Source organism: Brachyistius frenatus, unplaced genomic scaffold (assembly GCF_029030835.1).
Source record: "Brachyistius frenatus isolate BFR_SWC_R1_liver_20210118 unplaced genomic scaffold, ASM2903083v1 Contig_56, whole genome shotgun sequence".
In the NCBI taxonomy this organism is placed as follows: domain Eukaryota; kingdom Metazoa; phylum Chordata; class Actinopteri; family Embiotocidae; genus Brachyistius; species Brachyistius frenatus.
The window spans coordinates 720,110-742,500 of NW_027210655.1; the positions used below are offsets into that span (position 1 = coordinate 720,110).

At 45.5% G+C, this 22,391-nt stretch overlaps 1 protein-coding gene across 1 annotated transcript in view; it reads left to right on the forward strand.

The window, feature by feature from the left end:
* Window positions 1–22,391, forward strand: part of nav2a (neuron navigator 2a) — a 111,979-nt gene that overhangs the window by 25,400 nt on the left and 64,188 nt on the right. Inside the window, exons 2-7 of the mRNA XM_069705406.1 lie at window positions 3,241–3,358; window positions 6,675–6,727; window positions 18,399–18,471; window positions 19,392–19,638; window positions 19,822–19,878; window positions 21,912–22,045. Coding sequence (XP_069561507.1) covers window positions 3,241–3,358; window positions 6,675–6,727; window positions 18,399–18,471; window positions 19,392–19,638; window positions 19,822–19,878; window positions 21,912–22,045 — 682 coding nt within the window. The remainder of the gene's footprint in view (window positions 1–3,240; window positions 3,359–6,674; window positions 6,728–18,398; window positions 18,472–19,391; window positions 19,639–19,821; window positions 19,879–21,911; window positions 22,046–22,391) is intronic.

The following is a 22,391-nucleotide window of genomic DNA, read 5'->3' on the forward strand; positions in this document are numbered from 1 at the left end:
CAACAGCCAGCAGATGTTTCACTTTCTCCACCAGCTAGTTGCCAGTTTGATTCACTCTCTCTCCGTCCTGCAGGTAGTGTACCACAACATAACTGTTTACCATTGCTGGAAAACAATACCGTTGACAACGGGTGAAACATGACGAGAAGACAAATGCGAAGAACAACCAAAGCAAAGACGCCAAAAAGCTCAGTGGAGGTGATTCAGTGAGGTTGTAATGCACGGGGGGGGGTGTTTAATAGTCGACATAATTTGAGTTTATATTAAGTTAAGTTATAAATGTTAACATTGAATCCAAATTCTCGTGTTTATTGTGTGATCTCTTTCCAGATCACAATGCCGACACGTCACATTTAAAGTGTTGACCTGCTCGGGAGGCACCGAGAGGCATAAAGTGTTCTTTGAAAAGTTACCTCAAAAGCAAACCTGTTGTGATTCGCCCTTCTTTCCTCTCACAACCTGCCCTTGACCCCCCCCCACCCCCACCCCCACCCCCCATCTCCCCGCCCCTCCGTCCCGCCTACCCTCAGGCCATTTGACCAGCACCCTGTGTGGGTGAGGAGGTGTGGGGGTGGTGGGGGGGGGTTCAGCTCGGTGAGTGACAGCTACCCAGTTCACCTCGTTTTTAATTACACACCAACCCTTCAATTTACCTGCCCGAAACTACTTCAAAGAAAGCCGTCCTCACTCGCACAAAAGCTCCCGAAGATTGCACTTCCTTTACCTCAGCGACCAGCTGAGAGTTTGAATTGAAAGGAAAAGAGTCTAATCCGCCTGCTTAAAGGCTGTTTTAGCTCCCACTTGTCACTCAAGACTCTATTTTTTTTTTTTAAATATATATATATATATATATATATATTGCTCTTTGTATTTAACGTGTGGTCGTGTATCCCGTAAACCCCCATTTTTTTGTTGTTTTTCCTTTTTTTTGTCTTGCGTTTAAACTCGCGCGTGAAGATGAGCGTACGAGCGTGCGTCGCCTTTGAAGTGCTCACACCCGCTGCAAGACTTCACGAGCGCGGTGATTCATCGGCGGAGCGCCGGGTGGTTGTTTACAGCGCAAACACCAGGAAACAAAAAAGGGTTCGCCGCCCGCGTTGTGGGTCCGATGTTTTTTGGTTTTTTTTGTGTGCGTTAACAATGCTGCGCGCTCATTCAGGACTAATAGATGCGCTTGAATTTCACACCGGTGACAAAAAGGGAAAAAAAAAAAAAAGCTGATAGTCCGGTTTCCATTCGTGTTTTGATAAAGTTGACATAAACTCGCTTAGTTGTTAGGTTTCCTGGAGAAATCGGACGCCTCGTTGACTCGACTGGAGAACTGAGTTTACTGTGAAATCCATGTCGCTCCGTCTTTCTGAGCCATTTCTTACTTTTTCTGGGTGTTTTTTTTGTTTTATCCTTTAAAGCAGTTTGGACATATTTATCAGCCTGGTTCGAACCAGAACCCAATTTCACTGCGTGAATACGGGCGTAGACGAGCGACGGCCCGCGTCCATCAAAGTGTTGTTTTTCTTCCTGAGAACAGCATATTTTGAAAGTTGTTTTTTTTAATGGACGGCAGCAGCGTGACGAGGAACTGAGCGTTTATTCTGCGCTGAGTGCTGAACGTTTGCAGATTTATTTATTTTTTTGTGGGGGGGGGGGGTTTCGGTGGGCGAGAGAATTGTTAACGCTCGGCTCGTCACTGTCGCCAGCCGTCCAATCGCAGCGAAGGAGGGGCGGGGCAAACGTGACCGACGACCGACCGCCGCTCGCCGATCGGTCCGCCCCTTCGCGGCGGGTGTGCGAAAACGCCGACACGAGCGGCGTCGCCAAACGGTTGTCACGGCGGCGAAAACTGAAGCTGCGAGCCGCCGTCGGCGCCGCCGGCCTTCACATTTCGAAGGTTATTTTGCCGGGTTTGGGTGGAGCTCAGCGACGTGAATAAATGTTGCACTTTCATTTTGTCAAAGTGGGAAAATACTTTTCCACGAGGTGTTATTGTAAGGACTGACTGTTTTTCCTGCTGCACTTTCTTCACGCGTGTTGCACATAAAGTGCTGAATAATCGAGAAAAAAAAAAGCGTAGAAGTTTTGTACCCAGTCAAGAAATCTGCCAACTTGGGGAGGCGGGGGGAGGGGGGATCTGCACGTTGAAATCAGGTCGATTCAATCCTCTCCACTCATATTTAAAGATGGATCTTCTTGCTTAGTTGACGCGGAAGAAATCAGATTAGTGCCGAAAGCCATCAGTGAATAAAAAAAACAAAAGCGAGAGGAGAAAAGGCGTCTTTATTTAGACGAGCTGATATTTCACATCCCACCACCACCACCACCACCTCCTCCTCCTCCTCCGGGGGAAGAAAGACGCCCCGAAGTTGCACTCGTCAAACAGAGTCTCCGTCAGTTTACGGACAATCTTAACAAACACATGCCGCGAGATCAAGATGGATCTCAAAAATACCTTTTGTGTTTATTGGGAAATAACGTTCTGTGCGACTTCTCCTCGACCTTTTCGTGCCCCCTTTTTTTTTTTTTTTAAACCTCCTCAGAAAAACAGAAACTCACTCCTCCTGCTGACAGAGAGAGGGAGTGAAAGAGAAAGAGTTTGGTGACTAATAATGAAGTAGGCTATTCAGATTATTCAGATGCTTGCTCTGCCCTCCAACCCCCTCCCCTGCCTCCACCACCACCACCACCACCCCACTATCCTCCTCCTCCTCCTCCTCCTCCTCCTCAGGCAGCGAAGGGGTCTTTTCTGTCCCCAGAGAGTGATGTCAGCACGGCCCCCCATTGAAAACAGCCGCCGTGTGCTCGGAGATGAATGCCCCGGCGCAGCACAATGGCCCCAATTTGAATACCACGCGGATATGTGCCAGATCGGAGCCCCCAACAAAAGAACGAGGGCTCCTCCGCTCCCATTCAAGCGTGCTCTTATTTTATTAAGAGTCGTAAAAAAAAAAAAAATACTCCGCGAGCATTTATGCCTTTTGTCGTCTTTCGAGTGTTTATGGAGTTTTGAAAGTCGTGGACGACCCGACGGGGTTGCCCCCTCGTTTTTTGGATTTTTTGTTTTGTTTTTGTTTTTGTGTGGTTTTTGTTACTTCTGTTTGAAGCATTGCTGAGCACCGGTGGGGTTTTGAGGTTTTTTTTGTGTTTTTTTGTGTGTGTGTGTGTGTGTGTGTGTGTGTGTGTGTGTGTGTGTGTGTGTGTGTGTGTGTGTGTGTGTGTGTGTGTGTGTGTGTGTCCTGAGCGCAGATCTACACGGACTGGGCCAACCACTACCTCGCCAAGTCGGGACACAAGCGTCTGATCAAGGACCTGCAGACGGACGTCACGGATGGAGTGCTGCTGGCTGAGATCATACAGGTCGTAGGTAAGGAGACATTTCCCCCCCCCCCAAAAAAAAAACCTCAAACAACAAAGCCAGCTCACATGAAAAACGCCACCGGACAAACGGCTGCATTCATCATCGTCGGACAGGAGCTTTTATTTTGCTGATGAAACTCTTCTGCTCTGTTACATAAAACTGAAACACGCAAAAGACTTTTTTTTTTATTTACTCGTGCGAATGAAGGCGTTTGATAATCAGGACGTAAAACTTTATTTGTAGATCACAAAGATTCCCCAAGACTAACAGTTACTCCTCGTGACGAAGATTTCTTATTTTCTTAAGAACTTCCCATTCAAGTTCGCAGTAAAAAAATAAAATTGGAAAGATTAAAAAGTCAGTCATGAAGCGTCGCAGCCCTTAAAAGAGCTCCGGAGGCGAAACGCTGTCAGGAGCAGGCAGGAGGACTTTTAAGAGGCTGAAGAATGTGATAAGTAGAGGTGAGAGAGAAATATTCTTCAAATGCTGAAAGAAACGGCACAAAAGAAGATATTTGGTAACCGGACAGACGAGTCGGGTCTGTTTCAACCTTCATCAGCAGTGATCACACAAACTAAAACAGCTTTCTCAGCCTTCACGGTTCGTTTCATTTCTCACCAAGAGTGATTTTGTTTTTTTGTTTGGATCAACCAATCGCGACTTTTAAAAGGACGTGTCATACCCGAGCGGCAAGGCAGCAGTGACGTCACCGTCGGTTTGTGATCTAACCCTAACCCTCGAGGTCGGATTTTGCTAGTTCGGAGTAGTTTGGAGCAGGAAGTGACCATATTTGGACGAGCTGGGGGGGAGGAGCCAGCGGCGGATCTGACTCTATCTGATAAGAAACCTGACGATGCTACGTCCCTGCCCGCCGATAGCTGTAACCTGACTGCACCACAGGGCTGTCAATCAAACAGACACGCCCCACCCCCAGAAACACGGCTTTTTGAAGCTTATTTTTTATTTAATGACGTGATTATTTTCAGATTGACCGTCAGAAAACTAATAAGAAGGAGCGACTTTCTCTAACAAAACCGAGATAACTCGTGGAGAAATTTTATTGACTTCGAATTCTACGAGACCAGTTGAATGGGACTCTATGGAGCCGGAGGCTTAATGCAGCCGACCTCTAGTGGCACTCGGTGGTATTGCAGCTCAAGTCGCATCGGCCTCATTTTTCGACGCCACGTCCACTTTTATATTACAGTTTATGGTCAAACCTAACAAAAGGGGTCGACCACACCCCCTCACTAAGACCAGGTTTCTGTCCTCTTCTTGCTCGGAGTTGCTCACGAGAAGTTTCCTAAATCAATCTACGCTAAGACGCCTCGCTAAAAATGTTCAGGCTAAGCTAAGAGCCCCCTGGTGGACGTCCACATGTGCTGCAGACTTCTTTAGTACAGAACGAGTTTGAAATAGTGTGCAAGATCACTGCATGAAACAGAAACGTACTCAACAGAAGTTACGCACGTGCGTTTCCACGACAACAACACAACGGTATGAAGCTGTTCCACCCGGTGCCGGCTGTCACCCCCCCCCCCCCCCCCCCCCCACCACCACCACCACCACCCCGACCTCGTCGCCGTCAGTCGTGTCATTTTTTTTGCCCGGCCGTCCTCGGCCTGACATTTCATGTACCCGACACCAGCTGACCGGTGACTCAGCATGTCAGTGACTGTCTCCGCCGCCAGCTCCTTCCTGCCACACACACACACACACACACACACACACACACACACACACACACACACACACACACACACACACACACACACACCACGTGTCTGACCCAGATTTGATAGTTGCTGTGCCATGAAGAGTATCACTTGTTCTCGTACTGTAGTCGGCTGCATGTGGTTGTTTTATGAGTCAGTGATCAGGCTCACGAGGCCGTCGGAAAACATTTTATACATCATGTGCTCAAATGTGTTTACATCACATCGATCCAAACACCGTCGTCGGGGGGGGGGGGCATCACAGCACACAATCGCTGGTGAAACCGGAGCAGCTCGCTGGTGTCTGAAACAGCCACACCAGGTCGGAGGTCGGACCGGCTTCCGCTCAAGGTCAGGTTTTTTTTTTTTTTTTTTTAGAAAAAGCGGGGCGACTTTCCAGATTGATTTTATCATTAAGTTCTTATGTAAAACTTTGAGGATCATTTCTGATAAATCTGAATCTTTAACAGCCTTTATATGATCCAGCCTGATTGCAGGCTTGTAAGATGTTATCTTACTTGGGTTTATTTTGTATTTTATTTTTTGGTTTTAAGTGTGTCTTGAAATCACAGCGTAGCTGCGCATTGTGGGTGTTGGTGTGTAGAGTGTGTGATTTTTTTTTTCAGGAAGCACACAAACCAGCCGAATCATTGATAAATGGGTTGACACTTTATTCTTGTTTAGGCTATTTTGAAAAATGTAAAAAATGAGAACCAACATACACATAAAAGTCAGCTTTATTACTGGCTTAATGTGAGATAAGATATATTTTAAAGCAGGGTTTTCCCAACACAAAGGTTCTCTGGGTAGTTTTAACCTCAATTCTCTACTAAAAATGTTGGAAAATTTTATAAATGAAAAGAAAAATCACTTTTGGATTGAACTACTTACAATATATGGACCTAAAGGGATCAGCGTCAACACCGCTTTGTTATGTTTTAGAGGTCACAATCCATCACGTCCACTAAAACTGTCTGCAGTTACTTGGATAAGTGTTTTTATAGGACAGATTGAAAGACCCCCCCCTTCGTATTTATTCGCCTCACAGGAAGAGAAGTGTTTTTGTCTCCGTGTTACTGTAGGTGGTACAGTACGTGGTCCTGAGATCGGAGCTGCGTCAGGAGGCCCGGTGTGGGCCTTCTGACGCAGGAGTCCGTGCTTGTTGGCACAGTTGTCAGCTGCGAGCTGACGGCCGTGTCTCAGCTGCTGTGGGGCCGGGCATGTAATGGACGGGAGGGATATCCTTGACACCACACACACACACACACACACACACACACACACACACACACACACACACACACACACACACACACACACATGAAAAAAAAAAAAAAAAAAAAGGCAGCAGTACACTCCTGGTCGAGCCCCCCCAGCGGCCCCGTTCCCATTTGCTGTGACCAGATAGTGTTTCATGTCTCAGCGGGAGGCGGAGAGGAGGGAGGTCGCAGTCACCGGCATGAACACCTCAGTCCTTCAGCCTCTGTCTGGGACACACACACACACACACCGGACTCTGAACTGGAATAAAAGAGTGGGATTACATCAACCGAACACGCCTGAAAAGAGTTTTCACCATCTCTTCTCTTTTGTCTCCTCTTCCTCAGCCAATGAGAAGATTGGCGACATCAATGGCTGCCCCAAGAGCCGTTCTCAGATGGTAAGTGACCTTCTGAGTTTGTTCTGGCAGCACGTTGTGAAAATGTACCTGGATATGTGTGTTTGTTTGTCTCTCTGATGTCTCTCTCTTAAAATTAAAAAAAAAAAAAAAAGTCACTGGTGAACGGTTGTAGATGGGAATAGCTAGTCCATTTATTTTTACTTTTATAGTCTCAGCGGGCTGCCGTCCGTGAAACCTCCGACTCTTGGTCTGTTGGCGCTCAGATGAAAGCATCACAGGCTTTGGGGTTTTCTTCTTCTTTTTTTCTTCATCTTATTTCACTCGTAAAGACGACAACATTTTCTCATCTTCAGGAGTCAAAGCAGAAAAATTCACCCGTTGGGAAGGAAATGTTTCGAACCGGTTATATTGTGTTTCTGTTGATAGTGACATGTAGAAAAATGTGTAAGTGGGATTTCCTTTGAAACGCAGCTGGTGGCATTTTGAGTGTTTTGGCAGTTTTTGCGTTCTCTGTGGGAAACGAGCCGAGCGACCCGAAGCAGGGCTGCTGATGGGTCGTAAAATTGGGCCAGTGTGCCAGCTGAAGGGGCTATTTATGGCCACCAGCCAGACTACTGAGGCTTCTTCAAGCTAAAGAGAGAGAGAGAGAGGCATACACGCCCATTTTAAACAACTGAGAAGGAGGTGAAGTCACAGCTGATCCCTGAACCAACACTGCAAGCACACACACCCACATTACACCCTCATTACTCTACTTCTGAGGGCAATCTGCTCACACTGATTTCTTCTCTTGTAGTATTTTGTAGTGCTGTGTACGTGTTTGATGGTTTCCCGTTTTCTTTGTTCTTTTCACGTTATGAGTTTTGGGTTCAGATTTAATTTTGTCCCGGCGAGCGATGGAAAATTCTCCACAATTTACAACCCCCGTTTCCAAAATAGTTTGGGACGCTGTGAAAAAAAAAAAAAAAAAGTATATATCTGACAAAGGAGACCCTGAACTGTTGAGCAGCTGAAATCCCATGTAAGGCAAGAATGGGACCACATTTCACTTTCAAAACTCCAGAAATTGGTCTCCTTGGTTCCCAAACGTTTACAGAGTGTTGTTAAAACAAGAGGTGATGCAGCACAGTGCTAAAAAAGGACCCTGTCACAGTGTTTTGAGAAGTGTTCCTGGCATCAAATCCAAAATAAAGATCTATTTTTTTTTTTTTTTACAGATCAATCAAAATATTTCAGTTTCAGCATTTGATATGTTGTCAAATCAGCACATTCTGTTTTTGTTTACGTTTTACACAAGTACCCAACTTTTATGGAAACGGGGGTTGTATATCAGCCAGAATCTGATCGTAGTATTACCAAACACACAGAAGGTTCCTGGGCCATGAAGCAAGTTCTACTTAGTTGGTTCTCTTTGAGCTAGCCGGCTTTACCGAACCAAATATTAGCCGTCAGCTAAGGCGGTGTTTTCGTCTCAAACGTGTGAACGAGTGTTCGTGTCAAATTGTTTATAACATTATCGAAACTAAAAATGACTTAATATAAAATGAGATCTGAATAATGGCAGGAATGAGCATGTAGGTCTAAAGTACAGTGAGAAAGTTTAGCTTTATTTTCTGATTATGAGCCAGTAGTTCTGATTGGGTAATGTCAGGCTGCTGCTTCTCCCAAAGCAAAGAGAGGACGAGGAGAGGGAAGTAATACCTGATAAAGTCTGTGATCAATCTGTATAAGTTACTGGGATTTAATTAACAGCAAGTGGAAATTTGTTTCTAATACAAGAAACTAGAAGGCGTCGGTTTTATTTTCAATTATCACCTCATGTGAGAGGGACATTGTCAAATCACTGTCGCGTTGGCGTGAATCCCTTTAAGATTGAAATAAAAAATGTTTTTATTTATTTTTAGTAAACTAAACATTTACGTAAACTATCCGGAAGCTGAAACCGGAGTGAACACATGAAAAAGTCTACAGCAGCACGTTTTTCTACTGACTTAGAGAAGTCAGTAGTAGTTGGTGTCCTGTAATGGTCAGTAGTTGGCTGATCCAACAGCACTGGTTACCATGGCGATCTACCCTTGAGTTAAATCCTAAAGATAGCCGGATAACTCACTAATCTCGCTTCATGGTGCCGGACCTTCGATGTACAGCTCCTGCTGTTTTACAGATATTACTACTGTAAACAAACCTTTTACAGTTGTTTGTTGTTTACTGTCCCTCTATTTTTTTTTTTTAAAAAACCTGTCAGTCAAGTCTTAATGTTTGTAGGTGTTTAAGTTAATTGGATCCTTTTTCTTTCTTTTTTTTTAACTCATGCATAACTCAACAAAACGTTTTTCATTTACATTCAGTTAGATTATGAACCCTAAAACATGTTTTTATAAAAAAAAAAAATAAAAAAAAAATTGGAAAAGCCATTTTTAAAGAATCCATCTCTCCTTACATTTCTACTTTGCTACTTTCCTCTTGGTGTCCCTCCGTTTGAATATTGATTTCTCACATCCCTCTCTTCACCTCCACGTCCCACTCACGATTAATCAGATCTCTCCCATTAGCCCTGATTACCCCCCCCCCCCACACACACACACACACACACACACACAACACACCCTCCGGTCGCCTGTAATTGAGCGTCATCGCACTCTTTTGGTCTCGGCGGTCTGCTCATCTCTTCATGTCGTTTGGTTATCAGTGTCCTCGCCTCCGGCTTTTTTGTTTTCCTGTAAAAGACGAGAAGATTGCCGGTTACGTCCGAGGCAAACGAAGTCGGTTCCGAACATACAACGAGGTCCGCGGCTCGAGTGTTTTTACAGACGGTGTGTGTTTCAGTCGAGAGGGGAAACCACAAATATGTTTGTGCGAGCGTGCATTCAAGCAGGATAGCGGTTGTCCCAAAAAAAAAAATCTGCATCTGTGTGTGTGTGTGTGTGTGTGTGTGTGTGTGTGTGTGTGTGTGTGTGTGTGTGTGTGTGTGTGTGAGAATTATCGGCTCTCCGTCTATAATCTCCGTATTTCTGTCAGCTTTGAAAGCAAAAAAAATCCAAAGCAGTGAAGCAGCGCTAAGGGCAGGTGCAACCGCAGTCATTATGCAAATGTCTGCTTTGTGTGTTGTAGTTCTGTCAAAACAAATATACACACACACACACACACACACACACACACACACACACACACACACACACACACACACACACACACACACACACACACACACACACACACACACACACACAGGTCCAGAGAGTTTTATTTGGCAGCTGTGTTGGAGGAGTGTGAAAGCCCACTTTTTGTTTTTTTTTTCCCTCCACTTGATTTCATTGCTTTCAACCTCCCGAAAGCTTCCGAAAGCGGCTGCCAATTACCGGCACTTAACTTAACCTCGGCCTCTCAACGAATCCACATGGAAATGGGCTCCGTCAGCGGGGAGAGCTGCAGCGCTCTCACACCCACCACCGTGATCCCAAGTGGCTGTTTTTACAACTGTCACATCCTCGTTAAACGGACCCTCGTCGTCGGGTCGTTCCTCCGCCACCCGGTCAGGCTTTCTGTGTGTGTGTGTGTGTGTGTGTGTGTGTGTGTGTGTGTGTGTGTGTGTGTGTGTGTGTGTGTGTGTGTGTGTGTGTGTGTGTGTGTGTGTGTGTGTGTGTGTGTGTGTGTGTGTGTGTGTGTGAGTTTTAGTCTGGAGTGAGGATGTTGATTTGACACCGAGCTGTTGAAGCCACACAGGATGCTACACGCACAGAGACGCACAAACAGACACACACAAGAGGGGGGTGGGGGGGGTGGGGTGTAAGAGGTGGAGGTGGAAGGGTGGGGTGGGGGGTGTAGGAGGTGGAGGGGAGGAGGGGGGGTTGCGTCTCGTCCAAGTTTTCCCAGCAGCTTCTGGATTTCACCTGCTGAGAGATGTAAAATTAAACAAGGCCGAGAAAATAAACTTTTCAATTATTCATTTCAAATGCTCCGACCTGCCCGTTTCCTGCTGCTGCACGAGGGAGAGGAAGAGTTACCGAGGCGGACTCGCGGACAACCAGCGGGACCAGGTGTTTAAATGAGCTCCGTGAAATACGGACCGGAGGAAGAAGCATCTGCCTTCGGGGGAATGTTAAATGAATGCAGCTCTTGTACCTGAGATTTTATTCATCGTTCACCCTCTGAGTCACCTTCAGGTGCAGTGTCACTTGAAGAAGTGTGCAGGCTTTAGGGAGCGTCGGGCAGTGAGGTTGCAGTTTAACAACCGACTGAAAAAAAACTCCTTCATGGCGTGTAAAGCCTCGTTCGGACTGCCAGCACAAATACGTTTTGTTTTGTTTTGTTTTGTTTTGTTTTTTCTGGGGGGGAGGAGGGGGGGGGGCGGAAGGGGGTCAAATCCAGATTACATCCAGATTTATTTCTTTTGGAAAGTCTGAACAGCCCAAAAAAACCTCACAAATCCAATCCGATTTCTACGGTCTCAGTCCGGATGCTCCGCCGTCTCGGATCGGATTTCTTCTCGCAAACGTGACACCATGATGATGTCATGTCATTTTACACCATGATGATGTCATTTTTCACCATGATGATGTCATTTTACACCATGATGATGTCATTTGTCAGAGAGGCACAGTGAGCGGAGTCTATCAGAGGGTGCCCGTGTTAGAAAGCTGCATCATCAGCGTAGCTATACATCGTTACCACAGCAACCCATGCGGATATCCGATCCGCTCTCAGTCTGTCCTAAAGATCTGATTTGAGAAAAGGAAATCGGATTTTGTCTGCAGTCTGAACAGAACTTGTGAAAATCTGTGGTGGATGCAAAACTCAACGACACCATCTCTAGAGTCAGAGTTTGGTTTGTCCCTTCTGGGCTTCCGTACACGGTGGTGCAGCATGGTGGGACGTGCAAGAGGACTCCTAACCCTCTGGGGGAAACGAATAGCTACTTCTACGAAAACAAAAAACACAACAATTCTTAGTTTCAGCTGATTATACACGAATGAAAAACATAATTATGGATGTTATGTTTGATTTCCACCGATACGTCCCTCTAAATCCTACACACTGGTCCTTTAAAAGTGCCACACAGTTTTTACCTGATGGAAGCTCACCTCTTTTACTTCACCCGTGTGTGTAGACGGTTGATTTTGTGTGTGTGTGTGTGTGTGTGTGTGTGTGTGTGTGTGTGTGTGTGTGTGTGTGTGTGTGTGTGTGTGTGTGTGTGTGTGTGTGTGTGTGTGTGTGTGTGTGTTTTTGTAGCCGACGAAGCTTTAGACAATTAAGAAGGACCAGAAAGATGTTTTATTAAATGCTTCGACAGGCCGGTTGATGTTTCATCAGAAGGTGGGAGGTCCTGTTTTTCCTTCTGTGGCTCCGAGAGAGAAACTCTCAACACCGTCAGCTGGTCAGAGTTCTGGCGATCACATGACGGACTGAAAAGAACTGAGCAATCGCAGCTGCTGTTGCTGGGCAACTAAATATACAAACCCCAAATATTTATTTCCAATAGCACAAACCTTCATTCACGGTGAAGATGGCGTTTTCCTCCGCATGAAGCCTGCTGACCTGTGGACAGCACAGGCCGAAAAAAAACAAAAAAAAGATCCAACTTTTCTTTAGACTGTGATTGACAGGTGGTTTATAAGCAACAAAGGGGTTCATTTTATTTTGTCCAGCTCTTCTGTAAACACTGAGCTCATGTGTTGCATAAGTAAGTCATCCGTTGCATTAACAATTAGTTCATTCACTGGAAATATGACACAGCGGTTTTCATGGAAATTCTTAAGGAGCGTCAAACTTGATCAAATACGACCTTTTAAAATGCAAACACACTTTCAGATGTTCTGAAAAACTCAAAGAACCCTAAAGTGTTTTTTTAGACAACAAATTCAACCTTCAATTATTATGTTTACAGCTCACCAGGGAAATGTTGATGTAGTAGGGGGAAATTCAAGTTTTTATTTATTTATATGTTTTGAATTCATTAAACAAAAAGCCAAACATATAGCAGATTCGTATAACAGCAACAAATGCAGCCATACAAAAAAAAAAACCTAATAGCTGAAAATAAATGCCGCAGCTTATAGCGATCAACTGAAAAAAAAAAAAAAACGATTAATATGGTTTCATAGGGATGTTATAAATCATCATAACTCATTATTTAACCTTGAGTTCCTTAGTTTGCCTTTCGTAGTTTTTATTTGTGAAATCCGATGTCAGCCTGAGGTTAAAAAAACAATAAATAAATCATCTAAAACTGTGTTAAAATAAGTTCATGAATGACAAAATCCTACTTTTACCTCTTTTATTATGACTAACTAAAAGAGAAAATACACCACGTGAACATAACAGGGTTACAGACGTGAATAACGAGACGACTGCGAGTCTATGAAAATGCATTTTGAAGATGTAAAACCAGCGAATTCGCCGCCCTTTGAAGCTGATGTGTGTGATATTGCATCACGCTGTGTGTGTATTACAGCGTCACTTTCCTGGTCAACAAGCGGGGAAAAGCAGCAACGTCTCTTGAGGTGTCGAAAATCAAGTCGTACATTTTCATTTTTTTCATCCCCCCCCCCCTGTCAGGATAGAGAGAATTATTTAGACAGATGTCCAAGTCGTTGATCTGTGAAAAAGCTCTTTGGAGGGTGAAAGTGTGACACATTCAACCCACAACATGCCGCCTCGCAGTTTTTAGTGCAGATTCCTCGAGACCCGACGCCCAGAAAGCCCGATGACCAAGAGCCTTCGGTCGCCACGTTAAGAGTCGGGAAAATAAAGAGTTGCGACATCTCAGGAGAACACGTATCAAATATCAGCCAATCGTGCTGGTAATAACAGCCTGAAGGAGTTTCCTCCCTCATCGCACCAGCAAAAAAAAAAAAAAAATCATATTTATTTCTTCAATAAGTTGTTTTGGGGAAATTATTTCTTTTGTTTTTTTTGGGGGGGAGGTGGGATTTCAAAACTAAAATCAAGTCAAACAGGCCAAAAATATGTGAGTCAGGTTGTTAATAAACCCTCAAGTTAGCCAGACTTCAAATTATTACTCAAACTGCGATGTAAACTTACACTACTACTTCAACTACTGGTTGAACTTTGACCTTTCGTACTCAGCGGACGCCGTACCGGATTGCTAGCCGCATTTTTACGGTTTTTACTTTCAAAGAGAGCGGTTTTAATGAACTGCGAATAAAATAAAATGAGCGACACGACTGCGGAAACTCAGGCTTTGATAAACCGGAATTAGCCGTGAATGAGAGTTTTACGTTAGTTATGTCAAGGCCAAGCTTCGTTCGCGTTCGGCGTTTAACAGCGATCGGGTTTAATTTTTGTGACCCGGTCTCGGTGGGCTTTCGTCGTCGGTCTCGTTTCAGGGCTTCTTCGTGCTCGTTCGGACGCGTCCGCATCCGGACGTCAATCAGCTTCATTAAATACTGGAAACAGTCAAGTTTGACGTAAAAGAAAATATCAGCCTCAATATCCGTCATCAAAAGCTCCTGTCAGACGCATAATGCTGTTCCCTCCTCCCTCGAGCTCTCCCTCCTCCCCCCTCCCCTCTCATTGCCTCACACACACACACACACACACACACACACACACACACACACACACACACACACACACACACACACACACACACACACACACACACACACACACACACAACAATAGCTGCCCTGTGATGGGAGGTGTTTGTTCAGAGGTTTTTTTTTGGCTGGCCGGCCCTGTGCTGCTGCTGCTGCTGAGCGGTGGAGCGGGAGGGAGGCGACAGGGAGGTGGTGGTGGTGGTGGTGGTGGTGGTGGGGGGGGGGTCAATCAGACTGAGGCGTGAAGCCAGGCAGAGGCGGTCGCACATGCAGGAACAGATCACACACTTTCAGGCAGGTAGGAGCTTCTGTAGCGTGGAGACGTCTGGTTTGTTTTTTTGTTGCTGGGGGGTGATCGGAAGACTTTTCTGTCCGTGTTGGGAAGGCAGTGACTCGCTCTTTTGGCTGCGTGTGTCCATCACGTGAAGTTTTACTTTGACTTGAGTGTATTTTCAGTCATTTACCAGCCAGTTATCTTGACATGACGTTTATGGAGGAGAGAGGAGGGACCGTAAAACGTCTCGGTTCCTGTTGTCGGGGGAGTTTTCTTCCTCTTATTGAGACGAACGCGTGATGTCACAGTAAAGACGTCTCGGTAACTGTAACTAATGAAGTCAGACCGGGGATGTTGTGACTACGTGAGCAGTTAACTCCTTCACCACCAGAGACCTCTTCACATAAAACTAAAACTTCCTGGAATACACCGGCTATCTCAGACAGATCAATTATACTGAAGATGACGAGTAAATAGTACTTAGAGATGTTTTTCAGGGACTTTAATACTAAAAACTAGGGATCGACCGATATAGATTTTTCAGGGCCGATACCGATCACTGGTAATCAAGGAGACCGATAAACTGAAATTTGGAATATATATATATATATATATATGTACACAGTAAAAATACAAATGAAACTCAATTCAAATGACTTTAAATAAACAAATGCTGCCGTTATGTCATCTTATTACGAAGGTAAAACTGCAATGTGGGCTATTTATTGTAAAAACAAAGAAATCCTTTATTGAAACACCTGCAGAATGTTTTCATACATGATTTTAAAGTGTGCGTTGGGTTTCGTTCATCGATTGCTTAACTTTGGGCTTTTATTGCGTTGTTTTTTTTGGGGTTTTTTTTTACAGTCACGAATGTAGCTGTTGAAATTTAAACCAAGTGACAAACTTGAGAAGGATCTCAGCCTGCACAGCCGATGACTGAATCCTCTGAGCTCGTCCCTGCAGGTTTTTAAATAGCGAGTAGGTCTCAGTATTTTTACCCCCACCCCGCCCCCTCCAAGAGGCGTGGCCACGGTGCATCCCAGCAGGACCAGGCTGGCATTTAGGACGGAGGGGGTGGTGGTGGTGGTGGTGGTGGGGTGTATCGGGCTGCAGCATATTTTCTGAAGGCTTTCCGCTGCTATTTAAGCAGGGAATTTGGGGGAGGTGGTGGAGTGGGGGTGGGGGGTGGGGGCAGGCACTGGGAGAGTGGTACAGTATTAAAGGGCGGTTTTATTCTTAGTGATCCGGTGGTGTTTCGCCGAAGAGGCCAAAAGTCCACATTCCTGCTGCTGTCGAGTTTTTCTGCCGCATCACCTCGAAGGACGAGCACGTGTCCGGCCTCTTCTGCACACCGACGTCGCTGGGAGAGGTGTTGGACTTTAGACCAGGAGGAGCTTTTTAGTGATGCAGTAGTAAACCTGAAGTCTGGTATGAAGTCATTTATAGACTGCAGTGCATCTTCTGTTGTTTCTACGTCGGAAGAACAAAACCGTAAACGGATGGCCAGACCCAGCGGCTTTACATTACGAAGAGGCCGCCCGCCGAGGCTGGGGGGAGAGACAGGTTGAAAAAAAAAAAAAAAAAAGTCTTACAAAGATCATCATTTTGGATCTGCACATTAAAAGCCACGGTTTGAATGGAGAACTTGATTTGTCTCCATTTCTGTAACTGTGCCTTTTGTGTTTTGTTTGTTTTCTCTCTCTCTCTCTCTCTCTTTGGAAAGTTTAAATGTTACTCGCCATTTAATGTTCAAATATTTGTTCAACTATTAAGAGATTTTAAGATTTTGATGAATATCTGCATGTGGTTTCTAGTCTCGTGACATCATGTTTCTTATCGTGTCTTTTACCTACCCCCCCCCCCCCCCCCCATGTACCGGGGTGACAGTTCATTGGTCCATACTGGTCATGTGACCACTGACCAGCACGTATAAGGAACAGGTGACCGGAGTACATTGTTTATTTTTGATTCATTGTCAACAATGTCTGTGTATGTGTTTAATACTAAGCTGCTATTTGCGTTGTTTTCATGTCATATCTGACTCTGTGAAGTTAAATGTTCCAATCTTAAACAATAGTCCTCTTCTTCTTCATAATACAGTTTTATTAAACTACGATTAGACTTGATGTGTACTATAATAATGTCCTAAAACGAACAGGAAAAAGACGATTGGATCGTTAACCAATTATCTGTATGTCAGCTAAAATGTAATAAATCATGACAGGCCTGTAGGGGACGTCGCTCGTGGCAATTTGTTTGGCGGATCTGATGTGAACGTGGGTGTAATTAAATATGACATTACAGTAGATGGAAGTGCTATTTTTGTGGTTGTGAAGACGGAAGAATAACAAATCGGTATTTGATTAAGATTCATAGATTTAGTCCGAACGCTTCATCTGCGGTCGATGTTTCCGTATTCCAACGCAAGGAGGGTTTTTTGTTTTGTTTTGTTTTTCCTCTTCGGCTTCTCACCTCACAGCCGGAAACTTCCTAACAAGAGAGCCGCGGCGGGAGCTGTAGGTCAGGCCTATATTTAGTCTCTGCATATTAAGTGTAATCATGTCATTAATCTTCGGTGGGGAACGGGACCCTCCGGCTCGCAGCCCACACCCGGCTTCGTTTTTACGGCGTGTGTGTGCGTGTGTGTGTGTGTGTGTGTGTGTGTGTGTGTGTGTGTGTGTGTGTGCGTGTGTGTGTGTGTGTGTGTGTTCGTGTGTGCGTGTGCGTCACCGCTGTTGATCCGATCGTAAAATGAGCTGCTGTATGTTTTTTAAACTGGATCCGATGGAAGCACGTTGTCGCAGATTGGTCTCAGTGTGTGTGTGTGTTGTTGTTGTTGTTGTTGTTGTTTTTAATCTACTCTCACTTTGTAATAAATGTCACTCTGAGAAGATTTAGCGCCTCTTTAACCTTCTGTGCGCGGTGTAAAATGTCCACTACGCAAGGCCGTTCTTCGACAGGTCGGTGTAATCTACCTGCGACGCTGATCTCTTTTGTGTGTTTACACTTCGATCGTCCGTCCGAGGCGACTCGGACTTGTTTTCATGCAGGTTTTTTTTTTCTTTTTTTTTCTTTTATCGCTGCGTGCGCCAGCCGGCAGATTCTCTGTATACAAAAAAAAAAAAGGGGGGTCACGTGGCCTCCAAAACAAAGCCCGTCTGCCTATCAAATCCTCCCGTAGTCCGGTGACAGCTCAGCAGTCTGCTCGGGTTGCCAAGGCTGCTGTCATAGCAACAGAGTCACTATAGATGGGGTCTGCCTCCCCTGCAGCTCCGAACGTGTGCTCGGTTTGAAGTGCTGTTTTGGGCTTTTTGACACCACGTGGCCAGAATGACTTCTTCAACATAAACAAGTCGGTGTGTGTATTATTATTATTTATATCCTCGTAAAGAAAGAAATATGACCTTGTTATCTTTTGTTTGTCTTACAGCCTGATATCTCAAAAACATAACAGTTGAATCTGATAACGTATCTTTTATCCTGTTGTTTTTTTTTTTTTCATGTCCACTGACGGGAAATAACAGACAAAGACGACCCACTAAGTAGAAACAGATTTAGTTTTTCCCGTCATAACTGCATCTACTTCCAACCGTGTCAAATCAGTGATTGTCGAGGATATGAAATCTGCATTCCCCACATTTTCATCACTGTCATTGTTGGTGTTCGGGCACCTCTTTCTAACTTTGTCGCGCTGCCGGGATTTCCTTTCTCGATGGTCGATGTTCATTTCCTGGAGAAGCGTGCAAAAGACAGTCACATTATACAAATATGGAAATGCGAAATGGAAATGTGTCAGCGTCTTACAGCTGCGTCTGTCTCTCTCTCTCTGTCTCTCTGTCTCTCTGTCTCTCTGTCTCTCTGTCTCTCTCTCCAGATTGAGAACATCGATGCCTGCCTCAGTTTCCTGGCAGCCAAAGGAGTCAACATCCAGGGTCTGTCTGCAGAAGGTAAGCTGACCTCAGCTCCGGCCATGATTACCGAACAAAAATTGAAGCTATGAAAAAAAAAAAGGGTTGACCAAAAGAAGCTTGGTAATTGTACAATAAAGCATTTTTATTGTCAACCGACCACCCTACATTAATGCCAGACAGTAAAACAGCTGATTAAACCGGACGTATAACTAATGTAGCAGAAAGCTCGCGATGGTGCATCACGGAAGACAGAAATAATACAGTACTCATACGACCATCGGCCCGGACAGCGGGCGAGTACGAGGGTGGAATAACAACTTCAGTGTGACGGTGCACGGAGGAGGAGGACGACGTAGCGCTGATGAGTAACCGGTGTAAATTTCGTCGCTTGACCATCGTTAGTTCCCGAGTTGCACGCGTGGTTTTTTTTTGTTTTTTTGTGTCAAACTCGGCAACAGAGATGCTTCAGGAGGTTCTGCGGAAATGAAGCAATGAGCCCGGAGAGGTGTTTCGAGTGACATCGGTGTTTCAAGAGGGGGGGCGGAGCTTCGCTGTCCAGAGCTAAAGAAGGCGCGTCAGGTCGGGAGACACCAGGTTGGGTTTTTCTTTGACGTTGGCGGGAGTTGTTGCACCCGTGAATTCGTCTCCTCCGAGTCGGACTGTCAACACCCGAGTTCTCCCGGGACCTCCTGGGGGCGTCCGAGGGTTGTTAGCGTCGTTATCGCGTTTGTTAACTTGAGTTTAGCTGCTGTTTTTAAGCAAAATCAGCAGTTTTGTGAGCTGATTGTTCAGCTGGCTTTTAGTGAAATTAGCTGTTTGTTAACTTTGTTAGCAGGTTGTAAGCGATGTTAGCCTTTAACTTGTGTTTAGCTGTTGTTGTTGTTTCAGCCGTCTAGTAAATGTCGAATATCTGCGACCCCTCCGTCCTCTCTCTCTCTCTCTCTCGCCTCCTGCAGAGATCCGAAATGGCAACCTGAAAGCCATCCTCGGCCTCTTCTTCAGCTTGTCCCGCTACAAACAGCAGCAGCAGCAGGCCCAGCGGCAGAACTCGCAGCCCGCCGTCGCGCCCTCGGCCCCGTCCCACGGCGCCCACCCTCCCCTGAGCCAGCAGAGCAGCGCCCCGGCCCAGCTCGGCCACTCTCCGCATGGGACCCCTGCCCTCGCCGCCCACAGAGCAGCAGCGCAGGCCGACATGCAGTCCAGGTGGGAAAACTCCACCGTGAAAATCCGATTTCCCTTTTTCGTGCTCATTTTGTTCACTTTTCTCGATGTTCCGATCCATCGTTTTTTGACATTTTCTATCTTCCTGTTCTCACTTCCTGTCACGTATAACTCTCTCTCTCTGTCCTCTTCCATATCTCTCCTCTCTTTCTCTTTCTCCTCTAGGGATGGGTGTCAGAGTAAACTACTCAAGTTTTCCATTGGTCAGAAAAAGACCTCTAGGTCAGCTGTTTCTGCCTTTTTTTTTCTGCTTTCTTGCCACCCCACTCACTCCTCCCCTCCTTCCTTCCTTCCTTTCCTTTCCTCTCCTCTCCTCCACCACACCCCCTCTTCCATCTCCTTTCCTGGAAATAGAGGAAGGTCGAAATTGCCCCTAATCCAGGACAAGCGCCTCATGTTTTTTTGTGCTGTAATGAGTTTTAAGGTTGTCTCCTTGCCTGAGATTAAGGGCAATCTCTACTACAAGCGCTATCTATTATGCATGAGTGGTAGTGTTGAGGATATGGGAAGAAAAAGCTCCGGGCGCCGTCTCTTTTCGGACCGTCCTGTCTGTCTGGCAGCGCGCCTCATTTGGCAGGTCTGCTAAATGGACAGTGAAAGACCTTTAGATAACCCTTAAGTGTGTGTGTGTGTGTGTGTGTGTGTGCGTGTTTGTGTGTGTTTGACGAGAACACCATCCACTATATAATGTGACGTTAATAATTAACACAGAAAGAATCTGTGGCAGGGAGGTGCGTCTCCACTACAGGACAATGATTCACTGGAGTTTTTGTTTGCATTCACTCACTCACATCTCGATCCGCATGCGCCGTCCTATGACGTCATGAAGCACGGCCGAAAGTTGAATGTAGGGTGTGTTTTATTTATTTTACTTTTTTTTATTTTGCATGCAGCCCATCCCAGACTTTGTTTGCACCTGCGCCCGCCTCTTCAAAGTAGCGCAATGGCTCCACCCTCTGGTCGCCAGGTGTCACTGCAAGAAGAGTTGACGTGCAGAATCCCCCTTCCATCTAAACACTTGCCAACGTTTACATTTTTTTTTTTGAAACCTCAGAGTCCGGTTCAGTCGGAGGTTTCTTCCTGTTAAAAGGGAGTTTTTCCTTCCTTCTGTCGGAGGTTTTTCTCCCTTAAAGTGGAGGTTTTTTTTCCTCCTAGCGTACGTGGGAATTGTTGGTTTCCTCAATATAATGTTGTAAAGGACTCTACTCTGTGGTAAGTTCCACCTGGATATCCCCCGTTGGAAAAAAATAAATTATTATTATTTTTTTTATATAAGCATTTAGATTGAATATTTCCTCACAGCCCTCGGGTCCATCGGGAGACGGACCCGCCCACCCATAGTTGAAAGTCAAACGATCCGATCCGTCTCCATCAGGTGTACACTGGGGGGAGAAAGGGGGCGGTGGAGGGGAGGATGGGGGGGGCGAAGAGCAAACAAAAAGCTGAGTTCACAATTCAGGCAAACAGACTGAAAAGTACCCAGAAGTGAAACATTTGTCTCGGGAACACCCACAGCTCCATGAAAAGCCTGAAAATAGCACGAAAAGAAAGACGGTGTGGTTTTTCCGGAGTCCTTTAATTTGAGGTACACTCGACCTTTCAGCCCAACTGGAGACCACTTCCCACAGGAAAATCAACTAGGAGGTCAAACAAGGGTCATATTGTGACTTCTCCTTTGATGGTTTTTGTTTTTTTCTACAACATACGGCGTGGACTGAGGTCATGAACTAAGCCAGCTTGTTTGGGATATTTTATTTGATACCTTTTTTGGCAAAAACATATCCACTAAACAGGTGAATGATATTGATGATACATTTTTTTGGGGCACTTTGCTTCATATAATCCCCAAATTGTTGTAAAAGAAGCAGAAAAAGGATTCAAGAAGAGCATTTTTTTTTTCTTCCCCCGGAGTGTTTCCTCCTGTGATGTGTTATTTTTTGCCAAAAAAAAGTTTTCACATCAGCTTTACAGTTGTTACTTATCGTACCAGTGCGTTTCCTGTGTTAACTCTAATTACTCCCTAGAAACTGTTGACTAAATGTGTGCTTGTCCTCAGAGTGTGTTTTAAACTTTGCAGTGACCTAACGTGTCTTTGCAGCGTGTGAAAAACACTGCTTTTTGTTGAATATTCTCACGTAAAGGTATCATCTTCTAAATGTTTTTGGCCTGTTTACACCCCCCACCCCCCTCCCACCCTGTCCTTCTTCCTTCCTTTCCTCTCTTCTCCCCCTTCTCTCTGTCTTTCTACCCGTCAGACTTCCCGGCCCGACGACGAGGGTGTCCACTGCAGGCGGTGACATCCCTCCGAGAGGCCCGGTCGGCGCTGCCGGGAACAGACGCAGCCAGGGCTTCAGTGACAAGACCAAAGCCAACTCGCACCCGAACAAAGGTAAGGCCCACAGACGGTAGATGAAAGTGGACGCAGCTGAAAAAATGAGGCCGACGCCGAAGTGCCTCCGGCTGCAATACCACCGAGCGCCACTAGAGGGCGCCTCCAAAAACCCTCCGGCTCCACAGACTCCCGTTCAACTGGTCTCGTAAAATTCTAAGTCAATAATATTTTTCCAGCAGCTGTCTCGGTGTTGTTCGCTAAAGTCGCTCCTTCTTGCTCGTTTTCTGGACGTACATCTGGAAATATTCCGTCGTTAATTAGAAAATGAGCTTCAAAAAGCTGTGTTTTTGGGGGGGCGTGTCTGCTGGATTGACAGGCCTGTGGTGCGGTCAGGTTTACAGCT